General features: G+C 43.8%; 1 protein-coding gene across 3 annotated transcripts in view; it reads left to right on the forward strand.

Moving 5' to 3' along the window:
* Positions 1 to 19,604, forward strand: part of ADGRE5 (adhesion G protein-coupled receptor E5) — a 186,250-nt gene that overhangs the window by 122,006 nt on the left and 44,640 nt on the right. For 2 of the 3 annotated variants that reach the window (XM_044279123.1, XM_044279122.1), the window contains 4 exons: positions 1,024 to 1,155; positions 8,107 to 8,153; positions 10,845 to 10,931; positions 15,562 to 15,727. In XM_044279123.1, the coding sequence (XP_044135058.1) occupies positions 1,024 to 1,155; positions 8,107 to 8,153; positions 10,845 to 10,931; positions 15,562 to 15,727 (432 nt within the window). The remainder of the gene's footprint in view (positions 1 to 1,023; positions 1,156 to 8,106; positions 8,154 to 10,844; positions 10,932 to 15,561; positions 15,728 to 19,604) is intronic. The other variant, XM_044279124.1, reaches the window with a different exon arrangement.

Genomic DNA, 19,604 nt, shown 5'->3' on the forward strand with positions numbered 1-19,604 from the left:
CAGGAGTCCTCTAAAGCAGTGGTCCCCAACCGTTTTTTTGTGCCAGGGACCGGTTTCACACAAAAAAAATTCTCGCGGACCGCCGGTGGAGGGGGGTGTCATTCGAAAAACAGTAATTAATAAATCCGTATAGGCCCCCACTCAGTGACTATGAATGATTTCTCCTCTGTCTGGAGTTGTTCTCTTTCCTTTTTTGACAACTTCTTTCTGTATAACTGAACGGAACAAACAGAACACAGATATTTAGTAATCATCCCCATTTAGGTCCAAGTAGATATAATGCCCCCCCAGTATTGCCTCTTTACATATAGTGCCCCCCTTTATATATAGTGCCCTCCAGTAATGCCTCTTAAAATATATATACAGTATAGTGCCTCCGCCTTGGTGCCTCAGTAGTGTTCGAAAAGGAAAATAAATAAAAAAAAGAGCAAAATACTCCATCCAGCTCCCATCCGGCTCCCTGGGTTACAGTATAGGCGTTTCTCCTGCACCGGGTCTCTGGCGATGTGTTGACATTGTCACAACGCCTCTGACCGGGCACAGCAGGTCGCAATGATGTCCACATCGCGACCATCTTGCACCTTAGCACTGCCTCATAGGCATTAGGCTTTGCAGCCTTTAGTCTATGAGGCTAAACGACGGGGCATGGGAGCCAACAGTTCCTGTCCCCGTCATTTAACACCAGCACACTCCGCGGACCAGTACCAGTCCGTGGCCCGGCAGTTGGAGACCGCTGCTCTAAAGGCATTCCGTTACACATTCCATCATGTAATTGTCTTATAGTTCGCAAGTCAGCAAATACCTTCGCTCATCCCTAATTACTATGTGTACCCAGTACATTTAATATACTGTAGACTTAAACCCGTAAGTATGGCTTCTGGCCTCCCGAGTGCACACTATCGTAGACTTCACGTCAGTGTAAAATATGTTTATCTCTTCAACTTCTGAAGTCTGGATCTATCATCAAGATGTCTGAACACGTGTGTATGTTTCTAATAAAACTTTTCTTATTCTTTGCTACAGAAATTCGGAAGTGTAAGGCTGTTTTTTGTGGTTTAAAGGGTATATGTGTTTCAAAATCCAACGCCATATCATGTTCGTGTCAAGAAGGATACAGAGCAATTTCCCTGGGATTACAGCACCCACAATGCAATGGTGAATACTGCAGCCGGGGAACTACATGCTTGCATTATTCCTTCTCTCCTTTACCCTTATGTGTGTGTGCGCTTTTTGCTATTGTGCTATACTTGGTCATTTAAGCCCTCAGATACTGCACGCAGCTGTTTTTTTACCCGGCCAATTCTCAGCAAATTTGCTGGGTTGCGGCCGGATCTCTGCCGGTCTCCATTATAGTTAATGGGACAGGATGGGGACACCTCTCGGCAAAGTGCGTGACCATGGCAAAGTCAACAATTTGGCTTGCTACTGTACAAAATCTGTGACCAATATATGCCATAAAAGTGGTGTATATCAGTTAATAAATGAACCCCAATTCCCATAAAAGGATGGCTGGAGTCTGGTTAAGGTGGTATCTCAGAAGATGGTTAAACTGTAGTTGGCACCTCCATGGTATCTCCTCCATCTGGCATGGTCTGCTCTGCTCCTCCACAGTCATGGTATTCCTCTCCTAATGAGTAATGCACAAAGTCGTGCATACAGTATTATCATGATTGCCAACTTTTCGTGTGGGCCACAAAACAATACCCCTTTTCACAGACCGTGACCCCTTTTACTTGGTCCCAGCATCGTGGTGCCACATACAGTTAAATTACAGTTAAAATTCATGAATGGCTGATTTTTGGGAAACAAACAGCTCCCTAGATTTGCCACCTCTTCCACAAGACTGAGAGGTTACTCCTTTTTCCAGGACCATCACAGACATCCTGGGTGTATGAGTATTGGTAAGACTTTATTGACTCTGCACAACATGATGGTTTTGGTCGCATGCATGTCATATCTATGGGCCTTGGCTACTGTCAGGATACAGTGGCTAGGCTGCTTCTTTCTAACACTAAGGCCTGTTTCACACTGCCGGCAGCCTGTTCCGGCATAAAATGCTGGGAATCAGCTGGACATAAACTGCTGCATCCGGGGCTATTTGTCTGGCCAATTCTCTGCATATTACCGTGATCGTGGACGTATCACCGCCGGACCCCATTATAGTTAATGCGACCGGATGACATTCTGTTAACGTCCGGCAATGCCGGATCCAACAGGCTGCTCCCGGCTGAAACAGATTAGCAAATGTGAAACAAGTCTAAGCTTTCTACTTTTCCATGGTTCTCACCTGTGCCTATGCCCTATCTAAGCACTGAGAGGGCGCATTTGTATAGCTAGTGCCACTCACTTCTACTGCTAGCTAGTTACATGCAGGAATCTGCAGCGCTTCCCAGCTCACACTGCTCCTGTTTCCAACTCATAGTGGCTATCCAGATAGGGTAGCAACAAACTGGCAACAGATTACCTTCAAAACATATCTTTTTCTATCACCTAGTTTTTAGAGTCTTATTTTAATGTCTGAAATTCAGGCTATGGACACCTCTGGGGGCTATTTTGTTTTGTATTAATTCCATATATTTTGGGCTGAAAAATATTTTCTCAGTAGAGTTTTATTAAAATGTTTGCATGAATTTTCTTGAGTAGCGTCTATGTAACAGATTCGTCTGATGGCTCATTCTCCCTCTACTGAATGATCTTCTGAACTAATTTATAACCAAATCCGTTCGGTCAAGTTTAAAAAAGCCCCAAAGATGTCCATAGCCTGTAAAGAAATCGGTGGGATCCTTGAGATGCAAAAAGGATGAAAATGGATGTGTATGGTCATAAACAAGTTTCTTTATGGAAATGACCTGAACATGAACAGTTAAAAATCAGAAAGTTTGCAGACATGTCACAAAGTCCAACCTGTAGAATATATGGAGCAGGGGCGTACATAGAAATCACTGGGCCCCATAGCAAAAATCTGAATTGGGCCCCTTAACCCCGCCCACTACCCACCATGGCCCCTCCCACTTCCTGACCTGGCTCCTCCCATGCCACACCCCCATTAAATAAATTTATACATGACCTACAGAAACTGTTAGGGATAAACATTTTTATTTTTTTATATTTTCATACAATGGGCATGTCACTTGCCAGGCTTTAGCAGAGTGGACACAGGGCGCAATATGTATGCCACACAACTGAGTGAGTGCAGGGCAGGAGCGCATACACATCACTCCTCCTGCCTCTGTCCACTGTGCTAAAGCCGGACGTAAGCCATCCCCCACATCTTAACCCCTTTGCTACCTGCGCCATTTTGTCATCACTTCTCTTACCCCAAACCCCTTTAACTCCTTGCTGCTGAGTGTGCACATATACGCATGTGTTTGTGTGGGGGGGTGGGGGGTTGTTAGGAAGGAGTAGGTGTAGGAGGAAAGCACACTGTCCTCTATGAGCCCCCCCAACCCCTAATGCCCCCCCCCAAAATTCTCAGGACAGTGTGCTTTCTTCCTACTCCCCCCCCCCCTACCCCGGGCACGCCCCTTTTAACAAATACTGTAGTAGATCACTAGCAGTCCTATGTAACACAGTGATAACTCTCTGAGTACAGATAATGTTGTAGATGGGTGTGAGGCCCCAGAATTCAGAACACGCACAGTGTTACCTGAAGTCTGGGGCCGGGCTGAGGCAGTGTGGGTCAAATTCTATATACCCCTTACCCTACCGAAAATACAGATATGTGCATGGATAATATTATTACAGGAGAATGCCGCACCATACCTGTTACATCCAGTGACGTCTCCTGCGATGTAGACTTTTCCCCACGTCTTCATTCGGAGATAGGACCGCCATGATACCTTCTTTCAGCCGCTTCTCGTCTCTGCAGAGTTTCACAGAAAAAAAATTAGGTTCCTCACTTTACTATAAACCTCTCCTTCCTGGTGTCTCAACAACTCCTCCTGCTGCCCCCCAATATTGTGCTAGAGCCAGACAGATAGTCCCCCATTCCCCATAATATTATTCCCCCTGTATATTATAATGGCCCCCACTTTATTATTAATATAATGACCCCCTCTTTGTTATTAATATAATGGCCCCCTCTTTGTTATTAATATAATGGCCCCCACTTTATTATTAATATAAGGGCCCCTCTTTATTATTAATATAAGGGCCCCTCTTTATTATTAATATAAGGGCCCCTCTTTATTATTAATATAATGGTCCCTCTTTAATAACAAAGAGGGGGCCATTACATTAATAATAAAGAGGGGCCCAGGGGGCCATTATATTAATAATAAAGAGGGGGCCATTATATTAATAATAAAGAGGGGGCCATTATATTAATAATAAAGAGGGGGCCATTATATTAATAATAAAGAGGGGGCCATTATATTAATAATAAAGAGGGGGCCATTATATTAATAATAATGTAATGCCCCCTCTTTATTATTAATGTAATGCCCCCCTCTTTATTATTAATGTAATGCCCCCCTCTTTATTATTAATATAATGGTCGTCTCTCCACTCTTATTAATACTATGATGTCCACTGACTGAGTACTGTCAGTGGTCCTCCTCTCGTGCCCCCAGTGCCTCTGCAATAAGGGTAGAACGTAGGGTACATAAAAAAAAATTATTACTTACCTCTCTAAGGACAGCTTGTGGCATCCTGGTACAGGATCGCTCACTGTGCCTTCCCGCGCCGCGTCATCGCGTCATCTCGCGAGATCCGACGCAGGAGGTCACAGTGAGGTACGTGACTAAAAGTCCTGCGTCGCATCTCAACTGAAGCCGCTCCCCAGGCCCCTCCTCACTTCGCCGTGTCACGCAGGGCCCCTCCTCTCGCCGGCCTCCGCTCCGCCCCCTGTAAATCTTATTTTAGTTATTCAGATGCGGCTGGCTGGCTGTGTTCTAACTTCTCCTGGCTTGAGGGGGCCCTGGGAGCCAGGGGGAAGAATAGTTGGCTCAGGGCAGGCTGAGAATAAAAGCAGCCGCATAGCGCTATAGCCGCATGTCAGTGGGCGGGGCTAAATAGTGTGGGCGGGGCCTTATCTGCGCTCCGGGCCCCCCAGTGCCGCGGGCCCCATAGCAATGGCGTGGTCTGCCTCTATGGGCGGTACGCCACTGATATGGAGCCATCCTCTCCATCAGTGTAGCGCAGGGATCAGCAACCTCCGCCACTCCAGCTGTTCTGAAACTACAATGGCCAGAATCCTCATTTCACTTCTATGGGAGTTACAAGAACAGCAGTACATGCTAGGAGTTGTAGTTTCACAGCAGCTGGAGTGCCGAAGGTTGCTCATCCCTGGTGTAGCATATCTAAATGTCACCTCCTGAAAAATATCATCTGAACAGTCTCATATGTCAGGAGAGAGATTTGGTCTGCCCATAATAATATTCTTCTCACCAGGGTGAACGCCCTTTAACGGTAAGGTCTTACAATCTCCCAGACTTGTCATAGACTTTAAGAATCTTACAGGGTCACTTACATAGTTACATAGTTGATACAGTTGAAAAAAGACATAAGTCCATAAAGTTTAACCAAGGGATAGGTGGGGACGCGAATCCCAGAAGGAAGTGAGACTCAGATGTCTACACGTTTTCATAAGCATTAATGTTGTTTACCTTTAAGAATTAATCTAAACCCTTTTTAAAACTGTCCACTGTTCCTGCTGTGACCTTGTCCTGAGGACGTCTATTCCACAGATTCAAAGTTCATACAGTAAAGAAACTTTGACGATTCTGGAGACTGAACTTTTTCTTCTCCAGTCGGAGGCAGTGCCCCCTTGTCTTTTGAGGGCATTTTACATGAAACAGTTTTTTACTGTATTTTTTGTATGGACCATTTACATATTTGTACAGGTTAATCATGTCTCCCCTTAAACGTCTCTTCTCAAGACTAAATAAATTCAATTATTTTAATCTTTCTTCATTACTAAGACTCTCCATTCCCCTTATCAGTTTAGTCGCTCTTCTCTGTACTTTTTCCAGCTGCAGTGCGTCCTTTCTACGGACTGGTGCCCAGAACTGAACTGCATATTCCAGATGAGGCCCTGCGAGTCCATGCCTCGTTTAATGCATGACAATATCCTGGTAGCCTTAGAAGCCTCTGATTGACATTGTATGCTGTTATTTAATCTACCATCTACAAGGACACCCAAATCCTTCTCTATAAGTGACTCTCCCAGTGTTACATCACCTAGGACATATGAAGCACAGAGATTATTACTACCAAGATGCATAACTTTACATTTATCCACATTGAACCTCATTTGCTAACTTGATGCCAAATCACTCAGAGTGTTCAAGTCAGCTTGTAGTTTATGGACATCTTCCATAGACCATACAGTTCTACACAGCTTAGTGTCATCTGCAAAAATAGAAATGGTGCTAGTAATCCCATCCTCGATATCATTAATAAATAAATGAAATAATAAAGGGCCCAGCACTGAACCTTGGGGTACTCCACTTATAACCATACTGAATAGGGATCATTGACCACAACTCTCTGGACACGGTCCTTCAGCCAGTTTTCAATCCAATTACAAACTATACTTTCCAAACCTAACTGTTCTATTATTATCTGTGAAGGACCTAGATCCTTTTTTGAATATGGGCACAACATTTGCCTTGCGCCAATCACTTGGCACTGTACCAGTACCTAGAGAATCTTTAAAAATTATAAACAGGGGCACAGCAATGACTGAAATGGGTGTAATCCATCTGGACCCGGAGCCTTGTTCACATTTACCCTATTTACCTTCTCTTGGACCATATCTACAGTTAGCCAATTGAGTATATTACTGGATGTACTAACAGCCCCAGCACCACAGATATCAGCTCCGTTCTCTTCGTTTGTATATACAGAGCTAAAAAACAATTTAGTAACTCTGCCTTTTCCTTATCTTCAGTGACTACCCCCCCCCCCCCCTTTTACCATTATTTAGGGGACGTACCTTCTCAGACCTTGGTTTTTTAGCATTTATATATTTAAATAATTTTTGGGGATTTATTTTGCTCTCTTTTGCCACCTGCTGTTCATTTTGATATTTTTGTTAATTTTATTTCCTTTTTACAAATTTGATTAAGCCCTTTGTAATCTTCAAACGCTACAGCTACAGCTGACCCCTCAGATTTGTATTTTTTAAATGCCCTTTTTTTGTCTTTTATTGCCCTTTTTACAGTAGCTGTAAGCCATGGAGGGTTTAATTTTAGCCGTTTATACTTGTTACCTAAAGGAATAAATTTTTCAGTGCAATTACTCAATGTGGATTTGAAGCTCTCCCATTTATTATGTGACAGTAGCTGCTCCCAGTCTATGCCCTGAAATGCTGCCCTCAACCCAGGGAAATTAGCCTTTTTAAAATTCAGTGTCTTTGCTCTGCCTGACAGAGTTTGCTTCTTATAGTTTAGGGGGAATATAATTATATTGTGGTCACTATTACCTAGTGTTTCTCGAACAGTAACATTTCCAACAAGCTCTGCATCATTAGAGATCACCAGATCCAACAGAGTGGGAGCTTCTACAAACTGGCCCATAAAGTGGTCCTGCAGCAAGTTGAGGAATCTTCTCCCCTTTGCAGTTGAGGCAGAATCATGTCCCCAGTCAATGTCTGGGAAGTTAAAATCTCCCATTATGACCACTGTACCAGCCTGTGTAGCCCACTCTATTTGGTTATACAGTTGTGTTTCTATCTCCTCTGTGATGTTAGGGGGTCTATAGATTACACCAAGTATTATTTTTTCAGTCTTTATATCCCTTTGAACTTCCACCCATAAGGTTTCCACATCCTTACCCACTATTGCCTCTTTCACACTTGTCTTCCGATCACATACAGGCACACACCACCACCTTTTCTATTGACCCTGTCTTTCATAAATAGTGTAAAACCCTCAATATTTACAGCCCAGTCATGCAAAGAATCCAACCATGTCTCAGCCACACCAGCTACATCTATGTGTTCTTCTAGTAGAATAGTCTTCAGCTCCCCCGTTTTGCTAGCTAGACTTCTGGCATTTGTGAAAATACACGTATAAGCCGTCTTTCGCGCATTCTTATTTTTTGCTTATGTTATTATGAAAGAAGATTGTCATTTCTAACTTTGGCGTATTCTTTTATCCCCAGTGAACTGCAAATACAAATCAAAAGAATGGAACTGTGCGAATGAATCGGTAAGAAATACAGTGTTTCCTGCTGCTGCTTGGTTTATAACGAGGACATAAGTTCAGCTTCTCTACCACTTACCCTAAGCTTCAAAGTGACAGAAAATCACTGCATCGTATTAAAGAGGTTTTCCGGGAAATACATATTGATGATGTATTTATAGGTCAGGTCATCCATATCAGACTGGCGGAGGTCTGACTCCCGACACCCCAATGATCAGCTGTCAGAAGCACTTCATGGTATACCGTAGAGCTGTCCTTGGTATTGCAGGTCAATCTAAATTCTGCAAAAGGACCTAGAAATCTAGACTAGTGACCTGCGTCAGTTTACCAGACTTGGAGCCAACCCATACTTTAAATACTATGGAAGCCTTTGGAGGCAGTTTTTTTTTTTCATTACTGCATTCTATTCATTTTGGCATAAAAATCTTTTTTTCCATTGGTCCTTATTAAAAAAATTTAACAGGTTTTGCTTTACAGCTTTCACTTTCAGTGTATCTGCAGATTATTGCGTCTCCCTTCTCAGGGAACCTATCAGTGAGCCGCTTTGCTCGGTTGATCTTTAGCCCTCATCTCTCAACTTCTGGCAGCTCATAAACACTGTTTACGCTGATAGAGGTTAGATATGAGCCGGTGTTCATGAGCTGTTAGGAAGGTACAGACAGGGGTGCACCACCAATGAGGCCAGGTGAGGCAGCACCAGGTAGGGGCAAGAGAGGGGCAGCGGAATGGGCAATGAGTGCTTTTATTGTGGTAAAGGGATTAGGTTAAGAAATTGGCATGGGGGGAGGGGCAGTTTTAGTGTTCGTCTCAGGCAGCAGAAAGGCTAGGTGCACCCTTGGGTACAGATAAGAGCTACAGGTCGAACCGTCAGAGCAGCTCCCTGGCAGATTCACTGTGAAGCAGAAAGCAGATACACTGTCTGCAGATACGAAAGTGAAAGGTGTAGAGAAAAAACTGCCTTTTTTTTATAAAGAACAAATGAAAAAATGATTTTAGCCCAAAATAAGCAGAATCCACTTTTTTTTTTAAGATGCCCAAACGCTGTGCATACATAGCCTTTAACTCCAAAATTAGAGGACCTTTCACCTCTCCTGACATGTCTGTTTTTATAGCTCCATGCATTCCCCGTGTAATAACAATTCTGGAGCCTCTATTCTTATGGCTCTATGTTGTGCCATTCCTTTATTATTTCTACTACAAGTTATGAATGAATTGCTAGCAGTCTGCAGTAAGGGTACAGAGGGGTGTTACCAGTTTGGGGAGGTGTACCTGCTCAGTCTTCCTCTAGCCAATCAGTGCTGCCATTTTCAGACTGTGCAGGGACACCCTCCCAACTGGTAACACCGCTCTGTACCCTTACTGCAGACTGCTAGTAATTGATCCATAACTTCTAGTAGAAATAATAAAGGAATGGCACAACATACAGACATAAGAATAGAGGCTCCAGAAGTGTTATTACACAGGGAATGCATGAAGATATTAAAACAGGCACGTCAGGAGTGGTGACAGCTCCTCTTTAAAATTTTCCCTTTATTTACATACATATCTCCCATGAAAGAGTAAATGGAGAGAGGGGCACACGTGAACTAGCGGCAGGACAGATCCGACATGCTGTTCACCCGCCGGAACAGCCTGCCGGAGTCCCCTGCTGCTAGTGTGAAAGTAGCCCTTAGGGTGCATTCACATCACCGTTTAGCTTTCCTTTCTTCTGATCTGTCAGAAGAAGAGAGAGAAAAAAAAACTAGATCCAGTAAAAAAACTTATCCTGTTGCATCAGTTGTCATCCGTTTGAGCCATGGGGGCGGAGTTCCAGTGGCAGCACGGCAGCGCACGCCGAGAGGCGGCTGGACTAAAAGTACTGTACGGCCACCTCTCGGCTTGTGCTGCCGCCAGAACTCCACCCCCCCCCCCCCCCGCACCCATTATAGTCAATGGGGACGGCGCGGCAGTCCGGGGGCACGCGTGAACTAGCGGCAGGACGGATCCGACAGGCTGCTTACCCGCCGGAACAGCCTGCTGGAGTCCCATGCCGCTAGTGTGAAAGTACCCTTACACAGGAAAAAACTGCATGCAGTACTTTTGTTTCCATAAAAAAAAAACGGATCTTAGACGGAAATGTCTCAAACGGATGACAACGAATGGATCCTATGCAATGCTATACAAAACTGTGCAACGGGGTCCGTTTTTTTTACAGGATCCTGGTTTTTTTTTCCTCTCTCTTCTTCTGATGGATCAGAAGAACGGAAAGCTAAACGGTGATGTGAATGCACCCTTAGCAGAGAATGCTAGTTTGATAGACATATTACAAAGTTTCTTATATTCACCTATAGAATTGATTTATGCAGCGTTTCTCCACAGTGACCATCTTTTTTTACATGTCAGCTAAAAATCCATCTTGAATTTCCACACTGTGGATTGGCAACGGATGTGCTACTGTGTGTGCAGCGGATCCGCATGAGTATTCGCCGCACTATCATTCAATGGGGCTACTCCTCAGTATCGCCATCTGAAATATGTACAGTGGCATGCCACACAGGCAGAAGTCGATGAGAAACTGTCCATTGGTTTGACCTTGATTTTGGTGCAAAAGAAGGCGATCTGTAGAAAGTAGATTTGGGGTAACAGAATGGTAGAGATATGTAATCGTTTTAAATGAATCATGATCATGAGGAAACCTCTCTTTCTCTCTCTGTCCAGTTCGAGTGTCACCTGAACTATTTTACGGATCAATTTACACCTTTTTGTGAGAATGTCACAAGGCAGAATAATCTTTCATTTGCAGAGGTAAGATATCAAGCAATCATCACTGATAAAGAGAGACAATTTACTCGCCGTAAAACCTTTCATTTTCTTGTGAAATTCTTTTTATTAAAAACCTTTCATTTTCTAATGAATTCACCTTATTGACATCAGCAGCCACTTTACTCACCAACCTCTAGGGCAGGGGTGGGGCGCCTTTTTGCTGCCGAGGGCCATTTGGATATTTGTAACATCGTTCGGGGGCCATACAAAATTCTCAACTTTGACGGCTATATTTGGTCAAACATATAAGTGACTTAGGGGTAAGTTACAGATATTGCGCTTCAATTAAAAAAATCTAGAGCGCTGTATTTTTGCAGCACAAAATGGCGCTTGCACTATATATATTACAAAATAGTACAAGCGCCATTTTGACCACATATAGCAGTCTACTTTTTAAGTTGAGAATGTTATATTATTTAGTTCTTTATTTGGCATTAATGGCAGGCAAGCTAAACCCAGAGGGGTCCACAGAGGGGTTCACCCAGCTTTCACTCTCCCTGCCAGTCCCTGCCTCTTTCTTCGCAACTGTCCCTGCCTTTGTCCCTTTCTCAGCCTCAGATCTGCACCTCCATCAGCCTCAAATCAGCCTCCTATCAGACCCCCTAGCCTACAGAAGCCTCAGATCAGACTCTCATCAGACCCTCCCTAGCCTCAGATCACACCCCCATCAAACCCCCCATAGCCTCAGATCAGCCCCCATCAGACCCCCCCAGCCTCAGATCGGACCCTCATCAGACCCCCCAGCCTCAGATCAAACCCCCAATAGGCCCCCAGTCTCAGATCAGACCCCTATCAGACCCCACATGAAATGGTCCCGCAGGCTGCATACGACTCGGGGGCCGGAGGTTCCCCGCCCCTGCTCTAGGTACATACAGTACATGTATTTCAATTTGAAATGACAAACGTATAAAAGAAAAACTGTGATACACACGCTGACAAAGTTGTTGGCACACCTAAAACTGACAAAATTAATAATGAGTCAAAATTTACTGAAATCAGCTAATGAAAATCAGACATTGCTTTTGAGTTGTGGTTAATTTTCCATAATTTTTCCATAATATTTTTATTCTTACTTTTCATTTTTATTTAAAAGTATAGACACCTTTCGAGCTATTTTTTTATTATTGCATTTTACATGGCTTGCATTGGTCTTTATTAAAAATTTTCAACAGTTTTTCCTCTATAACATTCCCTTTCACTGCATTTGCAGACTATTGCTTTCCTTTCTCAGTGAATCCATCATAGAGCTGCTCTGATGGCTCAATCTGTGGTCCTTATCAGGGGTGTAGCTATAGTGAAAGCAGGGAAAGCTGAAAGATTTTATTGTCAGTTCCCCCTCAACAGTATTATACAATACATTATATACAGTGACAGTTATACAGTGACATGACGTACAGTATATACCTGTACGTGTAGGAAAAGGACGGAGCCCTGGTCTGATAGAGCTATCTTGACTAGCTTCAGAAGTGAGGGTTGCACGGAAGGAGGGGGTTTGCGGGGATGTTTAAAAATTTGCTGTGGGGCCAAGTCAGGTCTAGTTGCGTCCCTAACAGCTCATAAACACATATAATGGCTAAATTCTTATCAGGTTGATAATAATTTAGTGTTTAAAAGCGGTCAGGAGTTCCGAGATAAGGACTACAGGTCCGGCCATCAGTGAGTCAAGAGTCAAACCATAATCTGCAGATGCAGTGAAAGTGAAAGTTGTAGAGGAAAAACAAGTAAGGGTACTTTCACACTAGCGTTTTTCTTTTCCGGCATAGAGTTCTGTCACAGGGGCTCTATACCGGAATATAACTGATCAGGCATATCCCCATGCATTCTGAATGGAGAGTATTCCGTTCAGGATGCATCAGGATGTCTTCGGTTCAGTCTTTTTGACTGATCAGGCAAAAGAGAAAACCACAGCATGCTACGGTTTTATCTCCGGCGAAAAAAAATGAAGACTTGCCTAAATGCCGGATCCGACATTTTTTCCCATAGGAATGTATTAGTGACGGATCCGGCATTCAGAATACCAGAATACCGTATCCGTCCTTCCGGTCTGCGCCTGCGCAGACTGAAAAAAAGGTGAAAAAAGTAAATGCCGGATCCGTTTTTCCGAATGGCACGGGAAAGACGGATCCGGCATTTCAATGCATTTTTTTTGACTGATCAGGCATTTTTAAGACTGATCATGATCCTGATCTTACTAATGCCATCAGTTGGCATACGTTTTCCTGATCCAGCAGGCAGTTCCGGCGACGGAATCTCTGCCGCAAGTGTGAAAGTAACCTAATAATGTACTGTACATCTCAAATGTGTTCATAGCCTTTAAATACAACCTACTGGCCTTCATTGTCCCGCTAAGGCTACTTTACACTAGCGTTAGCATTGAGATCCGTCATAGGGTCTCAATACCGGGAATAAAACGCTTCCGTTTTGTCTCCATTCATTTTTAATGGGGACAAAACAGAAATGAACAGAACGGAATACTCCAAAATGCATTCCGTTTTTTTTTTTTTAGACTGGCAGCTAAGGAAATGTCCTTTCTACCACAGCTCTCTCCATATCACAGTCCTCAGGGGCATATCCTTGCTGCTACAGCTCTCTCACTGTAACTGTAACAGCTTCTAACAGTAGATCTACCTGGTGGCAGTTGAAGGATGGAACTGAGTATGTGCGACCACCTCGGCGATGTTACTGAGGTTGATAGAGAAATCAAGAAAAGATAAAACAGCAGGTGGCGCTATATAGATACATTTTATTGAACAACTCGGCAGCTATACTAAATTTTTAACAGAATTATTAAATCATTCAAATCCAGGTGCTGGTTTGAAAAATGTTGAATATTTTTTGTGGGACAGCCATTTAAAGCGGCTCTGTCACCAGGTCACCCTGATTAAACCAGACAACTAGCCTGGTAGGGGTGATCCTGCAGTTTAAAATAATACCTTTCTCCTCACCGTCAGAGCCACGGTTGTTGATAAAATCATATTTTTATTCAGTTGCGGTCGGGCAATTTCAAGCACCGCTATGCGACACCTACCGATGTCTAAACAATCCCCCCCTCCCCTTGAAGGTCAGCGCTAGATCAAGTGGAAGTGGTACTCTAGCGCTGTCAATCAAGGGGAGGGGGGTGTTTAGATGTTGGTAGGTGTCGCGCAGCAGTGATCGTACTGAAAAAACCCGCCTCCTGGGTCTCAAAGTTGCCTGCCAGCAAAGGAATAAAAGTACGATTTTATCAACAACTGTGGAACCGACAGTGGGGAGAAAGGTATTAATTTAAACTGCAGGATCACCCCTACCAGGCTCTGTTCTTGGTTTAATAGGGTTGACCCTGCTTACAGAGCCTCTTTAATTTGCTTCCTAAATGAAAAATGAGACACTTTCAAGATAATCTTCCTTAAACATTTTCTATCATTTTGCTGCTGTATAGTCTGTGCAGCGCTGTAAAACGCTCAACAGGCAAGAACCAATGATTCCCTATGGGAATGGTTCTCACCTGAGCGTTTTACAGCGCGTACGATCGTACGAGTACAGGAGCTTCTTTGGGGCGTCTTGTCGCGCGTTCCCGCACATAGACTTCAGCGGGAACGCGCGACAATGGGTGTTCGCTTGTCTCTGTACGCGACAATGGGCATTCGCTTGTCTCTGTATGCGCGATTGCAAACGCCCGTATAATCGCGCATACAGAGCGCTCCATCGCGAACGCTCAGGTCTGAACCCAGCGTCACCATGTACAGTATCTGACTGTCCTGCTGCTGAATCTGACCTAGAACTGACACATTGTCACACACTCCACCAACATCTTGCAGGTTCTTCTGTGGGTTCTCCTCTGGGTCATCTCTTCCCCTGAAGACCCTGTGTCAGGTCTTCCCTCTCTAATAGCTTGCATGGTGTGTACATCCTCCTGTCCCTCCCTCTTGCCATCTCTAACTCTTAAGGGCCCTTCACACGGGCCGAGAATTGCCTAGATCATTGCTAATGAGTGCTCATTACCCGATGAACTAGAGGAACGCTTGTTTATCGGGTAATTGGATTGTTTGTGTGAACACAAAAATCCTTGTTTCCCGATGGCAGATCGTGCTGTGTTAACCAAAAGGAACCAAAAAAAAGTCTGTATGTGGAAGAGCCATGGCATTTGAAAACGCTCGTCTCCATGCTCTGGAGGAGACTCGGAGTCTCGTCCGTTAATGCTTCCCTCCAGACAATCTGCTGGTACATCTTCCCATGTTAAGGGACCTTTAGTGTAAGGAGGTTTAGAGCAGATAAAGTCAGCCCTGAGAACAGCAGCCAGGAGCTGTGTGTGATGTCAGTTCTGTGTCCGCCAGCTATGAGAAGGAGTTACACAGACTCTACAGCAGCAATGAATACTATTTAGAAAGCTGCTCAATTTAGCATTTTGTAATAAATAAAATCTGTAGAATAGAGTTCATTCTTTAGAGAATTCTATATTCTCTATAGCGCTTTTTAGACTTCATTATCATTTTCTCACATGTATCTATGACATATTAGAATGATTATTTTAATTTGGATTTTCTGATTTAAATGGCTAAACTGTTTTGTAATGAAATGTTGCAATGAATCAAAGTCATATTTTAACCACTTTTTGCCTCTTTGCTTCTGAAAGCTTTTGAAGGGCCTGGATCGTCTGATCGATGAATTCCGCTATGATGATAAGACTGTTAGATTACAGAAAGCTGGGCGCCTTCTGGAAATGGTGGAATCAAGGGTAAAGAGCCTGGCTTTACTGGAACAGAAAGAGGTGTCACATGTGAACATGAACGAAACGATCAGTGAGTATTACCATGATGTGATCTTGATTGGGAAGAGGGTCTAGTGTTAGAAATGTGTGTTGGAAAACAACTAGCACAGCACTGAGACCCCATACATCAGTTTCTCTTAAATTGAATATTTCATCTTTTTTAACTAATTCATGTTTTGTTTTTGTTTTTCATTTTTTAAATTTTCTGATTGTATATTTTTTTAGTTAGAAAATGATTAATTGACTTCTCTTGGAGAGTGTTGAGGGCACGCTCTGGGACATATGTTGAGGGCACGCTCCAAGGAAGATGGAGGAGGAGCTGCCTCTGACATTGGTGTGACCCTGTCCTATCTGTCTCCAGCTTTGTAGTATAGGTGTTACATTTCATTGTAATCCTGCCTGAGGCTATAATGAGAAGACTGTGGAGGAGTGCAAGCCTACTATGAATCTCAGTGGCCAGGACTATTTTTTTAATATGGACATGAAAATTAAAAAAAAACACACATTTTTAATATGTTTACCATAAAAAGAAGAGTTTTCTGAGATTTTTTATCTAGATAGGTGTGACAAACTCCCCTCGTTTGAGGTTGCCACGAGTGCTTGGAGAGGACTACTTGCCAGCCTCTTACCATGTGATTGCGGTCCCATGTTGAATGCACCAGTTTTGTGCAATGGCTGCATAGTTATGTGGGTTCATGTATTTTGCTGTCTTTTGCTACCATGTGGCTAATGGAGTCTGCCTCTGTGGATCACTTCTCAATTGTCTCCAGGACAAAAGACCATTCACAGATGCCCCCCCATAAGTGCCATCCACAGATGCCCCCCCAACCCATAAGTGCCATTCACAGATGCCCCCCCATAAGTGCCATCCACAGATGCCCCCCCATAAGTGCCATCCACAGATGCACCCCCCATAAGTGCCATCCACAGATGCACCCCCCCCCCCCCCCCCCATAAGCTGGGTAATAGGTCAGTGATAATATCTGAGACTGGGAAAGCTGGGTAATAAGTCTGTGATTGTATCGGACATCGGGAAAGCTGGGTAATAAGTCAGTGATAATATCTGATACCGGGAAAGCTGGGTAATAAGTCAGTGATAATATCTGAGACTGGGAAAGCTGGGTAATAAGTCAGTGATAATATTAGACACCGGGAAATCTGGGTAATAAGTCTGTGATTGTATCGGACATATACTCTCTCATGACCATTCTTTCGGGTCCAGAAAGGTTATGCAACCTAGATTTGGGCAACTTATCTCCGGGAATAAGGTTGATAGGACAATCATATTCCAGATGCGGAGGTAAATCCTGGCATCCACTTTCAGAAAATACATTGGCAAAATCAGATATAAAAGAGGGTAATGTTTTAGTGGTTATAACAGAAAAAGATGTATTCAGACAATTGTCAATGCAATAATCACCCCAATCCAGAATCTGTCTAGCTTGGCAATCAATGGTTGGATTGTGCTTGCATAACCACGGTAGACCCAGAACCAACACAAAACACAAGATGAATTCCTAATGAAAGTCACCCACTCTTAATCGGATGTCATGCACCATCTGAGATAAACACTTCTTAGTTAGAGGTGCAGAATCAATAGCAAAAATGGAAATGTTTTTCTATAATTCACTTGGAGACAACCCATGCATACGGACGAACTGAGCATCAATCAGGTTCACCCCTGCCCCACTGTCGATAAACACCTCAATCCCCACAGTCTTGGACTCTAGCGCCACCTCGGCAGTTAGGAGAAATCAAGTACTACCAGTCAAAGACACATGCACATTCTCTGACTCCCCTCTCACCCCTCCAAGAGTCAGATGGGAATTAGACATCCTTTTTTTTATTTATTTTTTTATGCTGAATGCATGGACATACATCGATAAAATGTCCCTTTTGTCCACAGAAAAATCACACTACCTTCCTACATCTAATATGCTTAAAAGCAGATCCAGGAGTAGCTCCTCCTAGTTGCATGGGTTCAGCCCCAGACATAAACCCAGGAGTATCTTCACCCAAAGTGTCAGAGGAAGACGATACGTTATGTGATAGTACGTCCTGAGAGTGGGGGCCCCTAGATCTCTCTCTTAGGCGTCTATCAATGCGTCAAAGTTAAGAACCGGGCTGCCTAAACAAGGAATTTTTTCCACCGTGCTATAAGCCCACCGAGTTGATACAGGATAACAGTGCTTCCCAGCTCTGGATTCCAAACGCACCTCCTGGATTCCTCTGCAGGGCACCAAAAAATCACACCATAGTGAAGCACTTCAAATGCAGGTAAAAAAACGTGTGGTTTATTATACTCACAAATAAGCTAAAATATATAGCATATATAAAATCCTGGTAGTAACACTCCGCTGCCCGACCCGGGTTTCGCACTCAAGCTTCGTCAGGGGCAAAATCTATGGACATTGGGAGGCATCTTATTTCAACCCATAAAATCCACAATAAGATCCACAGTAAAAGGTGAGAAACACCACTGAAATGGTTCGGGAACAGCATGGGGAGGATGTCTGGATGCATCTTGGATTCCCAGATCGCTGCTGGGAATGATGTTGTCCGAGTAGTACGCCACTTTTACAGACTGACAATAATACGCAGAAAACCAAAGATAAAATCAATTTTAGAGGAAAAATTGTTAGGAAACATTCTTTCCTGTATATTTACTTGTATATAAAGTGCAAGTGCTGCCAAAAATTACAAGGAAGAGGCACTCCGACACAACCTGTATATAACATAAAGGAGGGCCTCATTCACATTGTGGTACAATTGTTTAGGTAGTGGGACTCCTACATTCATAAAGCCTATGCACTAAGTGAAAGGGCTGCCAAAAATTACATGGAACCGACACTCCAATACACCCTTTATTACACATAAAGGAGGGCATCATACACACCCTTTAAATATTATGATTGATGGCCTGCTGGTGACCCTCTAAAACATTAGGAGCAAGGGCCTTCTGGTGACCCTCTAAAACATTAGGGGCGAGGGTCTGCTGCTGATCTGACCATCTAAAACATTAGGGGTGGAGGTCTGCTGCTGAGCTGACCATCTAAAAAATTAAGGGTGAGGGTCTGGTGCTGATCTGACCTTCTAAAACATTAGGGGTGAGTGTCTGCTGCTTAGCTGACCATCTAAAAAATTAGGGGTGAGGGTCTGCTGATGAGCTGACCATCTAAAAAATTAGGGGTAAGGGTCTGCTGCTGAGCTGACCATCTAAAAAATTAGGGGTGAGGGTCTGCTGCTGTTCTGACCTGCTAAAACATTAGGGGTGAGGGTCTGCTGCTGATCTGACCTGCTAAAACATTAGGGGTGAGGGCCTGCTGCTGATCGGACCATGAAAATAATTATGGGCGAGGGCCTGCTGCTGAGCTGACCATCGAAAAAATTATGGCTAAGGGTCTGCTGCTGAGCTGACTCTCTAAAACATTAGGGGCGAGTGCCTGCTGCTGATCTGACCATGGAAAAAATTATGGGCGAGGGTCTGCTGCTGAGCTGACCATAGAAAAAATTATGGTTGAGGGTCTGCCGCTGAGCTGACCCTCTAAAACATTAGGAGCGAGGGCAGCCTAATAAGCATGTTGATATGATGGAGGAGGAGGTGGACAAGAAAAGGAAGATTGAACCATATACCCTTTGTTGTGGTGGAAGGGGTGCATGGGAATACAGTGTATTCAATACACCATAAAAGCCACATTTAAAGTGCTTTATGTTCAGCCGCTTTCCTCCGGTGGAGTAGAGAAGTCAGGGGCAATCCAGGCCTTGTTCATTCTTATAAGAGTCAACCTGTCAGCATTTTCAGTTGACAGGTGGGTGCTCTTATCAGTTATTATGCCCCAAGCAGCACTAAATACCCCCTCTGACAAAATGCTGGCAGCAGGGCAGGCCAGCACCCTCAAGGCGTAGAG

This window comes from Bufo gargarizans, chromosome 2 (assembly GCF_014858855.1).
Source record: "Bufo gargarizans isolate SCDJY-AF-19 chromosome 2, ASM1485885v1, whole genome shotgun sequence".
Classification (NCBI taxonomy): Eukaryota; Metazoa; Chordata; class Amphibia; order Anura; family Bufonidae; genus Bufo; species Bufo gargarizans.